This window comes from Rhagoletis pomonella, unplaced genomic scaffold (genome assembly GCF_013731165.1).
Source record: "Rhagoletis pomonella isolate Grant_MI unplaced genomic scaffold, Rhpom_1.0 Rhpom_scaffold_00006, whole genome shotgun sequence".
Lineage (NCBI taxonomy): Eukaryota > Metazoa > Arthropoda > Insecta > Diptera > Tephritidae > Rhagoletis > Rhagoletis pomonella.
The window spans coordinates 68,831,773-68,852,222 of record NW_023458560.1 but is presented as its reverse complement, the minus strand read 5'-3'; the positions used below and the strand labels follow the sequence as shown (position 1 = coordinate 68,852,222).

At 36.8% G+C, this 20,450-nt stretch overlaps 1 protein-coding gene across 1 annotated transcript in view; it reads left to right on the top strand.

Moving 5' to 3' along the window:
- LOC118742070 (transcription factor SPT20 homolog) overlaps positions 1 to 20,450 on the top strand; it is a gene marked incomplete at its 3' end in the record, with an annotated part of 210,209 nt that overhangs the window by 88,352 nt on the left and 101,407 nt on the right. Inside the window, exons 3-5 of the mRNA XM_036474038.1 lie at positions 3,242 to 3,426; positions 8,415 to 8,457; positions 11,202 to 13,591. Coding sequence (XP_036329931.1) covers positions 3,380 to 3,426; positions 8,415 to 8,457; positions 11,202 to 13,591 — 2,480 coding nt within the window. The remainder of the gene's footprint in view (positions 1 to 3,241; positions 3,427 to 8,414; positions 8,458 to 11,201; positions 13,592 to 20,450) is intronic.

Below are 20,450 nucleotides of genomic sequence, written 5' to 3'. Positions count from 1 at the left end.
CCTTAGAGAACTCTTAGTTGCAAACCATTTGGAATTTGTGTCTTAAGTGAATATCCATGAGAGGGTATCTAACTCCGGCTGAAGCGTCGAGCGGACCATGGACTGGTATACGGAGAATTATTTTGCATTAAATTCAGCGCAGATGGCCACCGTTGCCAAGTGGGTAGAGCTGCACACTACCACCCGGTAGAGCCCAAATTCTAATTCATGGCCCCACCGACATCTAAACGTGTTTTTTCTAACAGCGGACACTTCCTTGGCAAGCAATGGCAATGGGGTTCTGCGCTTTCTTCCATAGTAGGTATGTTCGACGATTTTTTATGTGGAACGAAAATAAAAATAAAAAATTGCCTAAAGTCAACGATAAAGTTTAGCCACTTCAGACTTGCACTTTTTTAAATTTAAATTAACTGGGCTGCAAAATTGCGTACTCAAAATCTTAATAAGAAATCCATGCAAAAAGACTTGAAGTTTTTACGAAATTTTGTTGAACTTTTTTTTTTTAATATAGCACAAAGTTGAAATTGGGATTTATACGGGTTTTGTTAAAGAATAAACTATATTTTTGTAAAAAATTAAATTAAATATTTATTTAATTCCCGGTATATTTCTCAGTTTTCAACGTTGAGTGCACCAAACTTAAGGCAGTCGAGCTTAAAGCTTATCTAGTCCAAGCTTTGAGTAGAAAGGAACCAGGAAGCGCTCGATAATCAAAGCTCGGCTGCTACGAAAATTAATGTCATCATTTGTATGTATGTATGTACAAATGTATAAGTAAAACATGGCTGTCAATTAAAATTAAATTCATATTTGTTCTTGCAAAGTTATAGTTTTTAAATACGAGTAGTTGTAGTTGTGCCCACTGCTTGCTTCTTTGGTTAATAATCCTTTGGAAGGAAGAAAATTATAATCATGCACTCCAAAAAGGATATACTACATGCGTATATACATACATACGTATGTATACATATTCAGCCTGAATATCATTTCGTTTTTTTTTTCCATGCCGTAGACTGGCGTCAACTTCCCTCGCTTTTAGTGCAGTGCAACGTGATTTTTATCGCACCTCAAACAATATTATTTTCGAGCTCAAAGTAGTTTATTATGTTTGTATGTATGTATGTATGTATGCAATCATGCCATTAGAAATGTCACTGCATATTTTCTTTAAAGCCTTTATTTGCGTGTCAACTGCGCCAAGCTCAGTGCACAGTGGTCGTAATGCGCATTCCACTTCTGTAGATGTGTGTGTATAAATGTAAATATAAGTTTTTATGTATGCAGGCTTGTATCCTAAGCTTTGATTGATCGCTAGCTATGTGGAAAATCTTCTTTGCTCACAACGCAACGCCTCTTAAATGGATCCAGTAAGTCCAAGACTTTCACAAATTCGTTTTTCTAAAAAAGCAAGAGCATTTTACGCCAATAGTAGGCTTACCAAATTTTCATTTACATTTTTTTCTGTAATAAAAATTTTGTTTCAAGCTATAAAAATCCTACGGAGCTTTATTTTCAGTTACAAGTTCTACCCGAAATCCCACTGTGCATACATAACTCGCTGGCAAATTTTGCTTTGCTTCCTTTAGCTGCTTTTAATGAAATACTCAGCTCTATTTGTCTTATCTTGGATTTTCATATGCACTTTTCCTGCGAGCAAATACACAGCCAAGTAAACAAGTGTAAACAAACATACATACATACATACATACTTATTCCCTTTTATGAGTGCTATATCCTGCGTTTATAAACAGCGTGCAATATAGCTGACAGTTGGGGGTATAGCAAGTGACAATCTGGGCTATTATTCTCACAGCATGTGGTTGAGAATAGTTATTCTAGTGGCGAACCGAATTGTTCGTCCTTTTGTATTCGCCTAGCAGTTGTAAAAGAATATGTTGGCTAATATAAGGAAAGGAACGAAGTGCTTAACGCATAAGTTGCCGCCGGATAGATGCAGTTGCAATTTGGTTGAGTTTAGAAAGTCTTCATACGTCTCTGATCTATTTTTTCCACTTGTAATTGTTTCGTCAGTGAATCATATGGCCGGGCTATGATTTAGCTAAACCACCCCAAACCGGTGCTACGCAAGTGCAATACCAATCAATAGAATCTTTGATAGTTCTACTTAAATGCTTAAATGGGTTCACTGGACCTTGGTTTCGATGTTTGGTGAAAGCAAAATAATGGACCGGATCGTAAACGATATATAATCCTGGTATATCCAATTATGTCCTCCATGAATTCTCGGCACTTGTGAAGGTCATTTGACAAAACAAAAGTGAAGTTACTCATCTCCCAACCCACAGTACTTGGCGCATTCGGTTTCGTTTAAACACACAGCTTCGGTCGGGCACTGGTATTCTCATAGACTCACACACACATCAATTGTCGTGCACATTTTTACTCAGAAGCCACACTCCATATTAACTAAAATGTTGTGGGAGCAATGCAATTTTGAGTTGATTCACAATTCGCTCATTTGTGCTTCCTTTTTGCCGTTACTAAAGGGAAGCTCTCGAAGGTGCGGCCTTTCCGCTCCACCATCCTTTTATCTCTGCAGCAATAGATTTGGACTGGAAAAAGGATATACAACCACTGCATGTGGCTTTTGGCAACAGATGAAATAAATATTGCGTTTAGAATCCTTTGCCGTGTATTTGAGTTTCATCTGCATCTCCATGGTGATAAGAGATAAGAAATCAGCAGGCAGGCAGGTTTTCAATAAGGAAATGCAGAGGCACAAAGAAAGTGGTGCAACTCTTCTTTTAGAAAAGTGCTTGGAAGAAAGGCGTTTTTCCCCACTGAAACCGAAAAAAAAACGTAAAAACAAATTGAAAAGCCATTCACGCATGCTGCTGCCATTTATTGCTCCAAATACTACTATTTCCTTTGACATGTGTATGGGAGTATCAACACTTTTACGTCTGTTATTTATTTTTTTTTTGGTTTATCGTCAACCGAATCAAAGTCGACCAATGTGTGACAAGCTTTTTGCATTTTAATTAAAAAATACTGCCTTGTAGAGTTATTCATTCTGCCTTCCTTGTTGCGCACTGTTCGCGTCTACCTTGGTCATAAATATGTATGTACATATGTATGTCTGTATATATTTACATATATAACACATTTGCTGCTTGTTTAGCATTGCTTTTATCTTTTATCAAATTCCTGATTCTTGTGAATTGACTGACATTCCACTAAAGATTTTTTTTTTTAACACTCTTCTTTTTTTTTATCGCAGCTCAGAGACGATTTTGATGCCATAAATTAGAACAATATAGTCCATCATTTTATGGAGAACACGGCGCAACGCTCTTTGCTATTGAGTGCCTACAGCAAGTTAGATGATTTTGAAAAGAACTGAAAAATAAGCGGGAACATGTTGCAGCGTACAAAGTCGGCGCGAAATCGGAAGATTAGTGGAAGGTAAGAATATTTATGGAAAATACTTATATTGTTGTTGAAAGGAGACAAGCCTCCTCATGACCACAACCAACGCCATCACTATTACCACTATTAGTACCAACACCCATTACCATGACTACTATTTGCATTACCATTACCACTATTATTACCATTAAAAAAATGCGATTACCCTTACCAATACCACTATCATTTGTCTTTATCTTTATCATTACTATTTCCGTTATCATGGCCATTATCATTACCAATACCATTACCATTACCATTACAATTACCACTAGCCGTCACATTATCATTGCCCTTAGAGATGCCATTGCCATTACTATTTCCGAGGTTATTAATATTACAAGTACAACCACAAGTAATAGTAATTACTATTTCCATTACCATTATCATCATCTTTACTTATATCATGATCATTTCAATTTCCATCGTCTATGCCATTATCCATACCATAATTATTACCAAGGTCTGTACCATTGCCGTCACCATTATGACGAGGATTGAAAACTGGTAACCGCCGTTTTTTTTCGGGCTTCGAACCAAACCACTCCAATAAATGGGTCGTTTCAGTTCAAAATAGAAATCCACTAAAGTATTTTCTAAATACTGTAATATACAACTTTGCCTGAAAATGCAACCCTTAAGCTGCATTTACATGAAGCGATCCAACATTGCTCAAGAAAAATCGCTCGTCTAAATGGTGATTCAGAAATCGCATGCCTTAAAGTAGACAGCAAGTCAACTTTGCAAGCGATTATCGCCTGTCAAAAAAATCGCCTAATGTAAATGTATGGTAAAACTACTAAAATTTGTTTGTTTGTTGGATTTAAGCTCTAAGCAGGATTTTAGTTGCATTGGCGTACCTGAAAAAAAATAGGTTTCGTTCAAGTGTGTTATGAAAAAAGAAATCGTCTAAAACAAAAAAAATCAAAAATCAACGGTAATTTTTAGCCACTTAGAACTTACATTTTACTGCAGTAAAATTCTATGGGCTACAAAACTGCATACCTAGAATTTTCCTAAATGCTCTGATAAAAATTTTTGATATTTCGATGACTAGTTTTTAAAATTTGAAAAATCTTCGGGTTTGCAGTCTTGGGCTGTACCAGAGAACTTAGATAGATAGAGAAGGTGCAAACTGAAAGTGGGAACTATTCGCGGACGAAAAATTAACAGCGTTAGAAAAGTTCAAGTCGGAATGTAGAAATTCTGTTGAATTTAATGTTGATAACATAATACAATGTTGAGCAACATGAAATGTGATGTTCTTTGCGAGCAAATAAACGAAAATATAGCTGAAATACAATGCCGGCGAACGGCGAACTCACCACAGCGAAATTCGCGTTGTCAAAATTAGAACACCCGCAAGCATATGAAATTGAACACAGCCAAAGCGAAATGCGAAGTTCGCTTGGCGGCGTTTCATGGCGATAGATTTATTTCTATCGCACTGCTGGGCTATGACAGCTGTGCGTGCCAAAGGTGGCCGTATTTCTTTTTTGCTTTCAAAGTTTTAAAAGAAAACAACCTAAACACGATTTTTTGTTGTTGTTTGAAAAATATAGTTGTGGATTCGTTAAATCTGGCTTGAAACAAATTATTTATAATAATCTTTCTTTGTTTTACATTTATATTTGTTATCATTTCCTCATTTCTAAATATGATTTAGTTTTTTCCAAATATGGTCACCCAAATTATAAAGGCGACCAAATGGGATCAGCTGTTTTCGCTATCGCTCTAATTCTGTTTAAGTAGGCGAAATAGCTGGGCGAACGGTGAACGACAGCATCGCGCAATTCGGCGAAGTTTGCCGTTCGCCGGTATTGTATTTCAAGCAATATGGTAAATCTTCACATAAGGGCTATTCGCGATCCTGTGCAAATGGCCAAGCATCATTGCATTGCAAGTTTGTATTGCAAATTATTTGCAATACACAAACAAAATACACGCATTTGCATTTGTCATGGCTTGGCAAATTTGCAATACCGAAAATCCATAGCATAAAAATGCTATGCATTGCATTCATAAACAAAATCAAAGCTGATGCACAAAAATTGTTTTGCAAAAGCTTTACCATGACAGTTTAATAAAGCTCGTTCACAATCCATGGCATATTTCTGCAATTGCATAAATTTGTCAGCTCTTATGCACCGAATCGCGAATAGCCCTATAATTTTTATTAATTTGTAATTTTAAAGTTTAATTAAATTTAAGTTTAAAAGCTTGCACAAATTGCAAAAAAATGAATCAACCTTTAAGAAATGGTCATCCAAATTTTTTATTTTAATATTTAATATATTTTCGGGTATGCAGTATTGTAGTCCATTCAATTATATTATAAGAAAGTACAAGTTTCAAGTTGTTAAAAATTACCGTTGATTTTTTAGATTTTTTTGTTGGGGTGTTGCTGTTTATTTTCCATACAAAAAAAAAAATTGGTTCATGTGTTATATGGAAGAAAATGCGAAAAAAAAATTCTAAGAAATCAACGGTAATTTTTAACGACTAGAAACTTGGACTTTAGTGTACTTGATTGAATGGACTACAAAGCTGCATACCCGAAAATTTTCTAAATATTCTAATTAAAAATTTTGAAATTTTTATAACAATTTTTTTAAGTTTGATTTATTGTTTTGCAATTTGTGCAAGCTTTTAAACTTTTATTATTGTGGTTTCTGTTATAGATTGAATTATGTATTAAAGGAAATTATTAAAAATAAATAAATAAACATAATTTGCAAACAATATCATTTTGAATTTCGTTGCTAATTAGTTGATCGCATCTGTATGTACTACAAGCATCCATATGCGCATGCCTGGGAAAAAACCAATTTTATCATTTTTTTAACTAACATGCATTTTTACTATTTACATAATATAATACTCGTACAAGAAGCGAACTTGAACAGATGCTTTTTAAGTTTTTAGCAACATTAACTACTGAATAAATTATATTTAACAAATGGTCATGCAGAAATGCAAATCAGCAATTCTAACTAATATAAAAGTACATTTAATATAATTTAACTATATTAATTTATTTAATTTTATAAAAAAATATACATGAATACGTTTCTGCATTCACCTGCAACCAAGCAACACATAGCCAGACACTAGCAACAAATATAACATTATCATAACAGAAATTTACATTTTTCTCTGTTAACTCTTCTTGAAATGTTAATCGCGCTGCGGTGATATTCCATGGATTTATTTTTCAGCCAAACAATTTTACGTTCCAAAAATTTGCACCTTTTCTATCTATCTAAGTTCTCTGATACCACGGCAAAGATTTTCAATTCCATCACATTTCGACAAAATTTACCATAGTAAAAAAAAAACTGAAAAAAGTTCATAAACCAAAAAATTTACGTTCTAAGAAAAAGTTCACATTTAGCACAGTTTCAAACTATTTCGGAGTAAAGAAAAATCTGACAGTTTGGCAGCCAAAATACCATGCGAAAAAACAGTTTGATAGCCACCGCTGAGCTATCGGTTTGTGCTGTTGCTAAAGCTTTTGCTTAGAGCGTAAACTAAAGGTTGAAAAACGTGATGTAAATTCTCTGGCGGCATCTAACGATAATTAAAAAAAGCTTGTTGAAAATGTAGTAGATTATTTTTACTCACTGTTGTCAATTTTTAAAATTCAAAATTTTGTTCAGTAAATTAGGGAAAAAATGTGCACAACAGAATTCTGTGCATACAGTAACTCAAACAAGTCTTCACATGTTAATTTTATTTTTATAAATATTAATAATGCTTTTCAATATTTTTTTTTTTGTTTTTCTATAAAAACATTGTCCAAGCCAAAACTATATAAATCAAAGTTTCAAACTTTATGCATGCAAAATTTAGGAAAATTCTTATGAAGTAAAATGCGCAAGACAAATCGCAACCAAATTTCAAGAATTCAACGCCAGTTTTTTAAAATTTCACTTGTTCTCTACTATAGCATAGAATAACTAAGCGAAATTTCAAACTTAAAAAACCAGTGATTGAAGTACTGTTAGCCCCAAAACTACGTAACTTGTAAGCTTTAGATCAGCGATGGGCAGAGGGTGTCTGCACGCGCCTATGCAAACTACATATATAGAAAGCTTAAAAGACCTTTGCCCGCGGGAAAGGCAGTGCCCATCACTGATTTAGATGTACATATACAGTGACTCAAACAAATGACCACGTGTTGATTTTCTTCAAATATTCGTAATGTTTTTCGAGATAATTTTCTTTTGTTCACAATAAAATGTTGAAATTTTGATGAAAATTTTTTGAATTTTCCTAAAATTTGTATAAAATTTGAAACTGTGATTTACTGGGTTTTTGGTTAAAGCTTAGACGATATTTTTATACAAAAATAACAAAAAAAGTTTATCTCGAAAAACATTACGAATATTTGAAGAAAGGCAACACGTGGCCAGTTGTTTCAGTCACTGTATATATATGTATGTATGTATATACATAAGACTGTGTCAAAAACACGCTAATTTTTTTCTTTCAGTCCCATATGAAAATTTCGTTGTCGGTCACAAAAAATAAGTTCGGCAAAATTTCAAAATTTATAAGATGTGGGCTGTTCGTTGGACTAAATAGTGAGTCTTTGAATGAGAGGACTTGGCCTCCAGATGTGCAATAAGGTTTAATTTTTTTGAATAGAGCTGCCGGCTGTATAAAAAATTATAAGATCCACACCGTTCGTTGCATTAAAAACAAAAGATGTCAAATGAAAGGGCTTGTCCATTAGGTTTGCAATAAGGCTTTCTTTTTTAATAGGGTTGCGACCTGCTGCGTTTATGTACTTCAGTATGTACCGGATCGTGAATACCCCTAATATCAAATGAAGTGCATGCGGGATATGACCAGTCTACACATTTTTTTTTTTAACCCACTTTCGTTCACTGTTTCCTTTCTATGCTTAAACGTTTCTCTTTAAATGTTTCCTATGTATAAGCTTTTAGTTTTATTAAAGTTTATTTCTTCTAATTTTTCAGGTGCAGTGATGGCGACTCTTCGGCGAATGAGGCTCCCGTATTTGTAAGTAAAAAGTTTATTTACGTACATACGTACATACTTTAGCGGATTTTTTTTTTAATATTTTTCTTTTGGCCTAAATAACATACATACGTGTGCGAGTTGATGATTCGATACTTTAATTTAAATGGAATGCAAAGAACAGCTGAAACCATTTGTTTCGAATGAAGAAACGCTGCTCCTTTATCGTCTCCCTTTATCTTAAAAATCAACTTAAAACAAAAAACAGAAAAAAAAATTTTAATTTATTCGTTGTTTATTTAAAAAAAAAATTGCAAAAAATATTTTGCATCAAAATTCTTATTTTTGAGAGCGCCAACTGAATAATTAAAATAGGAGCCTGAGGTTTTGCCACAATTATTTTTTTTTTGTTACCAATAACTACCCTCTTAGCACTTAAAGTAATCAGCTTCCTGCGGAATTTTCGATTTCGAGATGACTTGCAGTAAAATTCTACGCTCAATATTATTTTATTGCACTTTAACCCTATCAGTACCATTTTCAATTACTTTTTTTTTTTTAGTAAAGGTCAAAAATACCGATGCTGGTAGAAGTTAAGGAGTGGTAAATTTTAACAAAAAAGTTTGTTCGGTAATGTGTCTGAAAACAGGAATCTGTACCATATTTCGTACGGCATTATAACTACATTTAGGCGCCTTATAGATATTAGTAAGTGGTAAGCGTAATATATACATCCCTACTTGCTTGCGTAATTCAAAAAATATGTTAAAAATCAAATCAGAAAATTCCTGCAACCGAATTCCTAAACTCATTCAATGACTTCTCAACTTTACAACTCTTTGTGGCATGCAACCACATGTCTCACACTTACGCCGCAGCTCTACAAATATTCAGTCACTCATATCCACATTCACATATACATATATTTAATTATGTACTCATCACAATTGCGCATTTCCTACTACCAGCAGCTCGCTTTCCTCCTACAAGTGCATTTTTTCGTGGTTTGCTCTCTTCGATGTGCGTCAGTTGGGCGGCCGTCACTGATTTGTTGAATTTTTGGCTTTTTTCCTGGTCATGATTTTGATGGAATTCTTCCTTTTCATAGCGACAATTGTTCTAACTCGTGTTGTTGCTATTGCTGGTGGTGATAATTTTTTTCTGTTATGTTATTTTGATAGTAAATTTAACGATGTCAATGTGGTATGTGGCGTGCGGCATGCAGCCAGCCAAATGCTGCACTTGTAATAAAATCCAAATTCCACAACCACACTTGTCGCCCGCCCCCCGCTCCCTGCCGAAATTGTGTTTGTGTAGTCGTATCACTTTCATATTTGTTTGCCTTCTTGTGCGTGCTGCATTCTTCCACTGCAGTTATTTTCATTCCGTTGCTTGATTTCCGCTCGATCATTTGCTTTTTTTTACAACTTGTCTCCCGGCTTCAATTACATTCGTAGATACATTTGTCCATACCATGCGGGTGCATCTAGTTTGACGATTTTAATGGCTTAATTGTGTCTACTCGAAGACGCTTTTCGTGTTCGTTCCCATTTTATTAATTGATGAGACGTGATGCCGTAAAATCAGAATTATAGCTCAACTGCTGGTGTGTGTGTTTCATTTCGGTAGCAATTGAACAACTGTGAAGCGTGTAAACATAGAATTTCAAGTGATTTACATAATAAAATTTAATATGTTTACACGCATGAATTCTTGAGGATGGGCAATGTTTTCGTGTTCGAGAGGAGGTCGATAGGTAGGCGTGCTGCACATGTGCATACAAACATATATTTGTGCCTACCTTCAAACATATTTACTTATATGTATGTATGTGCATATGTTCATAGGTATATGTGGAAATACCAGAGGACGCAATCATTCCACCTGCTCAGGTAGCCTCAAGGTTAGATAGTCAACTGAATGCCAAAAGAGAACACAAATCCAGCATTTGAAGACGCTGAGGGCTTTAAGTTTATAAGCGGGCAACGCCTGTTTTGTGTTTATTAACTCATTGAAACCCTTCAAGTCTTTGGGTCCTCAATGGCGTCATATCTTTCCAGCTACAAAAGTTTGCGAAGGTGTCCCGACGTTGGCTTGCCCCTATCCACATGGGCTGCTTAGGCAGGACTGCGTCCCAAAACATTAAGTTCTGATCAGGGTTAATTTTATAACCATGGCACGTAATACCCCGGGGACTAGCAGTACACAGTGGTCGAAACTACAGACATATCCGAACACGGCACTCCGGACACACTTTCACGACGAGGCTCAAATTCTCCCAGTTAAGTAGCATAACACGATGCTCATGAAGCAGTCCTTCGTAGAGTGTCCCTCGCCCAGGCACGTCAAAAGGCATCTATACGAACTGAAAGACGACATCCAGAGTGTCATATGTGAGAGGTAGGTCTGTTGGTTGCCTGTCTATCGACTAAAGTGTTGATACGATTTCTGGACGGATTGAATTCCAGAATTAGTTATGCTGCCTTAAAGCCTCAGGGCTAAACCCGAGATTCGTAAAATACAAGTCGAGATCCAATCCTATGTATGAACTGAGCAGGAAACTTACTTCCATGACTAAACGGTATTGTCTTCCAGCAGTTCACAGCCTCGACTTGGCGCCGAAATACCTACAACCAGTATAAATCCTAGAGAAGAGCTTCAAGAACTTCTTTTAGGTGATGTTCCAAATAAGTTTCAAGCTGTGAATAAAGAAATCTATTTTGTTGAATCCATTTAGTCTCATTCACCAAAGCTAAAATTCATTCAAGAATTCTCTTTTTTCCCAGGCATCTGTGCATCGACCACGCCACAATGTTGGCGCAAGTTCAGCCGCAAGACGTGATGGCCAGCCCAAAGGACATGGAGCCGCAACATCAACAGCTGGTGGTGGTCATCAACAGCGCCAAAGCTATCATCAGTATCAGCAACAACGTAAATTACAACAACAGCTGCAACAACAACACTACCAGCAGCAGCAACAGCAATCAATCGGCAATGAGAATTCGAGTGCCGCACAAAAATTAGCCAAAACGAGTCGCAATTGGAACGAGCAACAACAACAGCAGCAACAAATACTACGGCAACAGGCACAGGCACTGGCAAAGTATCAGCAACAGCAGCCACACACGAATACTGGCGACACTGCAGCGAAGCAATCAATTGCGGTGGTGGGAATGCCGCAATCATTGGTGGCTGGTGGCCATGCTGCTGGACATGGCAGGCCGGCAATGCAACAAATCGATACGAATGGTGGGCTACAACGCGATTTGTCGCCAGCTAAGACGAGTCGTATACCACAGCAGCAGCAACAGCAACAACAAACAAATTTTAATCAAATATCGAAAACCGCTACAAATCTATTGAACGACATTTACGAGCGTCATTTGCTAAGTCAGACGACATTTCAAGTGGACGGTATACTGGAGAGGCAACAGCAACAGCAACAGCAGCTACCACAACAACAGCAACAGCAGCAGCGACCGAACTGGCAACAAAAGCAGCAACTGCAGCAGCAGCGTTTCCTAGCAGCGCGTCAGGTGGGCCAAGAAGTAGAGCTCAATTTCGCCAGCTCTTCGAGTCAGCAACAACGTAGTCAGCCGCAACAAAATCAATCTCAGCAGCGTACACAGCAATCGCCACGCCACTTTCTCTCTGCTGCCAACAGTCAACAGCAGCAGCCATTTGACTCCTCACACGAAGATGTTGACAGATTGTCGTCGTCGGCGGCAACTTTTGTGCCCATACATGGTGGGCCCAACCAGCAGCATGTTGCACAAAAGCCAGTACACTTTTTGAAGTTGCCGCCACCACCACCACCGCCGCCGCCTGCGCCAACAACCAACCAACCTGGTGTCAAGCAGGAATCCATACATTCCACAGAGTTGGGAAGCTACTCATCCTATCAGCAACATTTCCAATTCTCCGATGCCTATGTAGAGCCAGTGGATAGTCGGCAACATTTTCTGCTGCAGAGCGATGCAGCTGCGAATCCACCACCACCGCCTGCGCCACTCAATCACGTCTATGAGACAATTAAGGAGCGGCCACCGTTGCCGCCACCTAAAAATCTTAGAAAATCTGGTGCAGAAGATGTGGCGCCCCCATTGCCACCCTCGAGACAGTTGAAAAAGCGTTTGCTCGCCGCAAAAGTGGGTGGTAATAAGCGAGCAGCTGCGGCAGCAACGAATAATAGTCACGGCAAACTGGACGCTGGTCAGTTGGGTGGCAAGCTCAATAGCAAGCTGCTGCCTATGCAACCGCCAGCATATGTGGCGCCACCAGCTGCGGCTACAAAGCAAGTAATCCAACAGCAGCAACAACAACAACAGCAGCAGCATCAATATAACCCGCAACAGCGCACCAAAGCCGATGGCGAGCAACGTCCTTACCTGTATCAGCAGTTGCGCGAACGACAGCAGCAACAACAACAACAACAACAACAACAACAACAACAACAACAGCAGCAGTTGCACCCGGCTAAGGCAGTTGCACAGCGTCAACTTTTGGAGCCGCACCAGTCACAACAACAACAACACCAGCAATCCCATTCAGAACACACACAAGCGCGCGAGCATCCTTTGGGCGCGCATGCCGACCAGCACGGTGCACAACAACAACAACAGCAACAACAAAAGACTCAGAAGTCTGCTGGAATTATGATAACCCAACCCGCAGTGGCATTAACCACCACAAAGGCAACGATACATGCCACAGCAGCCACAGCATCCACACAGGTGTTGTCCTCTTCTGCGACTTCCAATTCCCAGCCCACCACTTGCGGCATCTCCGCCATTGATGTGTCTGATAGCTCTGTGGAATTGTTGTTACAACAAGCCGGCTTACTGCAATCGTCGCATGCCACCTCATTAACGGCAATGCACAGCAACAGTGGCATTGGCGGCGGTGGCACCAACAACGCCTGTGCGCATGCAACTAATAATGCCAATAATGCCAAACACAATGGCGGCAATGCCAACAACAACAACAATTTGCCCACTACTAGCCATCACCAACGACCCACTGCTTTGCCCATCGTTTTCGAGGAGGACACCGGCGAATTTCAGGATGTTTTGGTGCTCGAGGAGGACGGCACCGCCAAATTGCCATATCGGCACGGCAAGATCGAGGTGCGATTGGAGACGGCGCAGGCGATGGCCGCAGCTGCTTATTATGCCAGGTGAGTGTAGATTAGATTTGCGGCAAGAGGCTGGCAATGCTGGTGCTTATTGTACTAACTATTGTTTAAAAAAAAAGAAGATTTCGTGTGAGAGATGGAGGGATACTGTGAGATGCAATGTGGTATACTTATTGAGGGGGTATCACCGAAGTTCGATAATGTAGATTATATAAGTGTAAGCACTTCATTTTGTCTGTCGGAGAGTAAGCGGTGCTCAAGCCTCAAGTTGATTTCCAATCCGCGCTTTTACTGTCCGAGAGCTTTTACTATAGTCTCGAGTAGGACATTAGGGTACATTTAAAGCACCCTCGATATCAACGAAGGCACTAACCAAATAATCTTTGTTTTTCAATTATTAAAGATGAGGTAGATTCTACTGATCTGCTCTCTAAGGAGACTCAATCGCTCCCCAAGGACCTTGTTTTTATGTACAAGCCAATCAGACTACTAAGGTCTAAAATATGAGAAAAGGGATGCCGTTCTTAAATTCTTTTTGGACGATCTTCGTCAAGAAAAAATTGAGTAAACCTTTTGTGTGAAAAATCAAGAATGATCCAGTCGGAAATATAGCATATCAGAGAAGAAGAAAAAGAATTTAGTGCCAGGCAGCAGATGCAAACGTATGATCATTATTACTGCTGCAAATACGTTACTGTTCCTTTAGAATAAAATCAAAAAGTGACTCAACTCGAGAGTTTCTGTTCGAGCTTCTCTAGCACGAGTTGGCTCAGAGCCAATGATAATTTCGGCCGACCGAGCTCTCGCCTGGGATAGATTCTTTCTTCACAGTGGTGGATATCAGCCAGAGATTGATTGGACATACCTATTCACAGCTGTTCGGCCATGATGATGCTACTCGGTACTTTGACAGCGCGGAGTTGAGCAGGAGCTTCCTCTCAGCTAAAGAAACCCTCAATAATTCAGCCGCTTTTTTAGACGTGTATCTTAGTCAATGGCGATCGCATAGATCTGGAGAATGCTGAGTCGTATCGTTTGGTCTAAAAGAATCATTACGAAATTCTGCGTTATTTTTATAACTTTTCCTCATCGTTTATTCTAAAGATGTTTGACAGCCTTAACATCTTTGAACAAATTTCAACTTCAATTTGTTTCAGTGCACCTAATATTAGCCCAAGCTACGTTCAATGTATCTACGATTGTCGTGGAATGTTCTTAGATTAATGGGTCATTTTTTAATTTTCGAAAATTGTAGTGGACAACGTAATGTATGTATGTACTTAAAAAAATAATAATTAAATTTCATAATTTGTAAAAAAAAATATCCCAACTAAATGAACTTTAATTGGCATCTCCATGCAAGCTGTACTGGTGCAGGAGTTTACAAACATAGATACATATGTATGCGAGTAAAAGCACATACATATATACAAGAAAAAGTATGTGTGTTTTTAATTAAATGATCCACCCTAGATTGGTCGGCTCGACTGTTGCGGCTTCACAAAGCCGCTTTCACCCAATTCAATGCCCAGGATAACTATTCATTGATGCTGCTCCTTTTATGCCATTTTCCGCCTTTGTGCCTTTCCTTATTTTCTCCAGCACACTTTCATAGTGTTTCCTAGTTATTGACGGCGATTATTATCTTCAATGAATTTTCTCTTCACTTCGCCGCCTAGGTACCACTTGATAGCTTTTTCATGTTTGCCGCAGAATTGAAAAAAGTTGTAGTAGTGAGTGTAATGAAGCGGAAATCTATTAAAGATTTTTATCTCGTTTTGAAGTTTGAAGCTATTATGCCCGTAGTGCTTTTGAAAGTGAAACAAAAGAAAAGGAAACCTTGTTGAAAGTAAAAAAAAAAATAGTAAATTTGAATCTTATTTAAGTTATGATAAAAGCAGCGTCGGTATGTCATTAAACTGTGGAAAAATTCGTTTTATTTTCATCTCTCACGTGGTTGGACATTTAAAGTCTTTATGTATGTCTTTAGTTTCGTATTTTCTTTTATCACAAAACTTGCCTTTTGCATTTATATGATTTTTAAATTTAATTTGAACAAGTAACGAAGTATTTTCCAAAATTTACTAGTAAAAGATTACTAGTAAAAGATTATTGCAAACATCGATTTATCGCAGTTTTCGAATTTCTGTAAATTAACGTTATATGGGAGGTAGGCGTGGTTATTGTGCGATTTCATAAATTTTCAGCAGGTTTCTTGGTGGGACTCTCAGCAATGTTTATACCGAGTTTGGTGGAGGTTGGTTAAGCGGCTACTGAGAAACAGTTTTTTATTTATAAGTGAGCGGTGGCACGCCTATTTTCCAAAAATTTCACAATTGTCTTATTTTATGCCAAAATTCTATGTCACTCTCCGACTTTCAACAATTTGGATCCAGTGTTCGATATTCGGAAATATCGCAGTTTTTGCATTTTTCGAAAACACCGTTATATGGGAGGTGAGCGTTACTAGGTTATTCGATCATTCGCCTTTTTCCAAAACCGGTTTTCGAGTTATTCAAAAAATTGCAATTAAAAAATCGGTTCCCGATTTTAAAATTAAAAAAAAAATAATAACGGATAAACTGGTACTTATACAGGGGAAATGGTTGGTATGAAGCCTTGACAAAAAATCACAGTAAAACTATTAGCACGAAAGATAGCTTTTTTTAGAAAAAAATGCAGCAAAATTATACGTTTTTTTAGACTAAAACTAAAAAGAAATAAAAATCAATGAAAATTCCACGTTTGGTTATATTTTAACTATTTTTAATACTTTATTACATTTTTTCTGACCTTTTTCGGATTTGAGTTTTGCACTTGCCGAGTGCTGAGATATGCCTACTGCCACTCGAGAGGTCCATGGTTCAATTTCTGGTCCCAGCAACAGCAAAAAAGTTTTTTTTTTCAAAAAGCGGTCGCCTCTCGGCAGACAATGGCAAACCGCCAACAACATGGCAACATGAATTGGAGGAGAAGCTCGGCAAAACACGTATACAACGTTTAAGCACCAAACAATAACTATTTGTGATCAAATATAATACGGGATTTCAAAATATTTCGACCACGGCGCCATCTAAGGGCGAATTTTTTTTCAAAAATATTCTTGCATAACGGACGGGGTTCACACTTCATGTGTTTGATTTGTTTCAAATTTTTAGGGTTGATGCATAAACATAAATAATAAATAAATATGAAATTTGAGCTTGATTAATACATTTTCATTTCATTTTTACAGCACAAAAACAAAAACAAATCGATTTAATAGTTTTCCAAATACATATCTCGAGAACGGAGCGAGGAAAAAATTAAAAAAAAAAATCACACATACACACATCAAAATTCTCTATGAAAAGAAATATTTTTAAATTTATTTTTCTTAAAAAATTTTTCACATATAAATTTTTTGATAAAAAAAAAATTGTTTTCGAAAATATGACATCTCAAAAAAAAATGTTAAAAAATCACAATGGCAGCTCTGAATACTGCGCATTGATTGATTTGTATCCAAGTGAGCTACTAAACATCGAAAGAGATCGGTATCATTATGTGCCATAACAAGGGGCCTACACGCGCAGGGAATCGGCTCCCCAAGCATGCCAACATAACCTAACCTACATAATTCCATTGTGCTTGAAAGATATGTACTAAAAATACACCACCCCTAATAAATTCCATTCGATGCTGCATACATACATACTATATAATCTTGGCTATGAAAAGGCCGCGGTTTCATTAGCGGATTTATAATAATTGAAGAAGATCAATTAAATATAAAACGTTCGTAGAATATAGAAAACAGTAGCGCTTTAGATGTTTATTTTAGATAATCAAAGGATCATGCTGCTCTCATATACATACATAGTTCTCGAAAGGACATACCTACACGCATACATACATACATTCGAAAATGGAGAAGACCCAATGGAATGATTGATTTCAATTATCAGAGGACCACTTTTTCCCTTTTCCATTGATGAATACGGTTTTGTAGCCATATTATTTTTATGAGCAATGTTGCTTACTGCAATGTCTGGTGAGCCGCTGTTGGCATCTATTGCCATTTTTCCGTTTATTTCATTTGACTGATTGTACTTTTTTTTGATGAATTTCAGTAAAAAAATTGATGCTGCTTGCAATTGGAGTTGTGTAATTCTCGTCCTTTTTGCTTTCCCTTCCTTCTTGCTATGCCAATGCTTCGTTGGTTTTCAATAATTTTTTCTGTTATTTTTTGCGACGCTGCCGCCAATGTGATCTCTATTTGCCACCGATTGCGGGTCGTCCTTGTCGTCGTTGCTCAGTGTCCTTGATGTTTGTTATTTATTTCATTTGTACAGTTTTTGTTGGTGGCGCCTGCATTTGACTGCTTTATTACGTGGTCACTGCTCGCTGTTGTGCGACTACTATTATTTGCTGGCTTTTTCATTTTTTTTATTTTTATTTTTTCATGTTCATTCATTCATTCAGCCACGTTTTTATTTATCAATCGCGTAAAAGACTTCAAAAGTTTTTGATTTGACGTACCAAAATCGCGTTTAGGGAGCATAGTGTTGCCTGTCGTAACTCGTATTTTCGTTATTGTGGTATGCATTGTTGTATTTGTTGTGGCGCCTGACCGCATGGGAGATATCATACAAAGAAAAAAAACCCCTGGAAAATAGCAAAATGCAAAGCACAAAAAGGTAGCAGCGGCAAGCCATCAAAAACTCGCATTACAACTGACAAATCAATTTCTACTCCCGCATCCTGCCTGCCACCGAGCTTACAGCGCGCGGTCGTTAGCTTTGTTGTCCTTTGTTCTGTCCATTTTTTTTTTGAGCATTCCATGAAATTTGATTTGCTAGGTCGCATGTGCTTTTTCTGATAATTTTTAGCAATTTTTTGTGTTTTTTTTTTATTTTCTGTTTTTTGTTTTTATATTTTGCCATGTATTTCTGTGTTGCTGCCTTGTTTATTGCTACTCTGTTTTGTTTCGATTTTTAATCAATGATGGATGAATTACCGGATTTGTTTGTGCTCGTTACCTGTTTTATCGCCCACACTTCATCGCTCCTAGCTTACATTGCTACTTTGTTCTTTTTTTTTGATCTCTCTATCATTTCGTATGGACATGTAAGCATCCTTTGTATTGTTGTAATACCTCAATGTCATTGATGATGTGGCATTTTTTCAGCTGCTCGAGTGCTTACAGCAAGTCATTTATTTGACGATTTCTTCTGATTAAAAAAAAAAATGTTGGCATGGCACCAATGAAGATACAAACGTACATACATACATATGTATCTACATTAGGTCGAATCACTCGCCATATAAATAAAAATTCGGTACTGCTTTAAAATTGATTATATTTTAAGACGTCCGCCAAAATTTTTCGGGGAAAAAATAAGATTTGGCCGATTTGAAAACAGCTCCACAATTTGAGTTTTTTTTATAAATAAAATTAGTTGAAAACTAAATTTTTACAAAAAATGAGCTCAGATGATCGAAGAGTTTAAGCTTCAAATGCCTGTATAAAATGGTTTAAAAAGTTTATCAACCGAATCAAAATAACTCGATTTTTTTAAGGATTTTCAAATCACGCAAATCCTAATATTTTTCCGAAATATTTTTTGGCGGAAGTCTTAAAATATAATCAGTTTTATAATTCCGTTGGAAAAAAACTGCCACTTTTTTGGTGAGGCATCCTAGTGTGCATACGTACCTTTTGTTTCTTCTGGTTTTCAAGAGCGTGTGTGCTTTATTGCTTTTTCAATGGTCGTACAATTTGTATGAATAAACAAGTTCATTAGGTTAAAATGCTCTGGGTGAATGTCCTTTAGGACTTTAGGCTTTTTTTGCTGCTGATTGGTTTTTGGCAAAATTGTTATTCAACTCACAATGGCTATGTGCTAGAAATTTTTAATGAGAAATTCTGCGAAAAGGAGATTAGTTCAATTACGTCAAAAAATGCATGGATTAGCAAAATTCAATTGTCCTAGGCTTTTATTTTCAAGCAGTGTACGTTTTATTATACGAATAACATAAAAAAAAACATGAAAAAAATTGTCGGGGTTCGGGGATCGGCGGATGTGATAGCCAGACACGTTTTTTGAGGTAGGTATCGTAAAGGGAAATATTTACGCGAAAAAATGTCTCCTTTACAAAACATTTTTAAGGTATTTCGTCTGAAATAAGTCTATGTATATTGGATTTCTGTAGAACATTTTGAAATTTCCACCAACTATAAAATACAGATTTAAGACCAAATTCACCATCGAACCGTATCATTTTTGCTGCCAAGGACTGAAGGGGGAAAAGTTCTTGCAAATTTATTTCGACGACCACCAAACCATAATCTTAGCAAATAAATGTACCACTGGAAATCGTGAACGTGAATTTTGGTGAATGAACTTTTTCGGGTCTACTAGTATTTACTAAAGTCTTACGAATGTTTTTTTTTTGTCATGCAAACCAGTATTTGGATTTTTTTTTGCTACGAATAATTTATTTTTTATTTAAAGAACCGCAAGATGGCGCTACAAAGCAAATTATATATAATTTTTTAATATTGTGATCGGAAAACTTACTATATTTTTTATTATATGTAAATCAAACTGAAACTTGCAAAAAACCATAAACAATAAAATTTTGCAATATCTAAAATATTTATTTTTAACATATCATTCCATACTTACAAAATAAAAAATCCATGAAAATTTCAAAATTTAAAACAAAATTTTAAGGGTTGTTACCAGGTTTTTAAACGCAAAAATTCAAAAAAAAAAAAATTCACTAAAAATCTAATAAATTTGACATATTATTGAATCTTATTCATATAAATTTCATAAACTGGCTGAGATATACATACTAGGCCACGTTTTTTCGAAACTGTGCAATAAAAAAAGTTATTATTTTTACAAGCCCT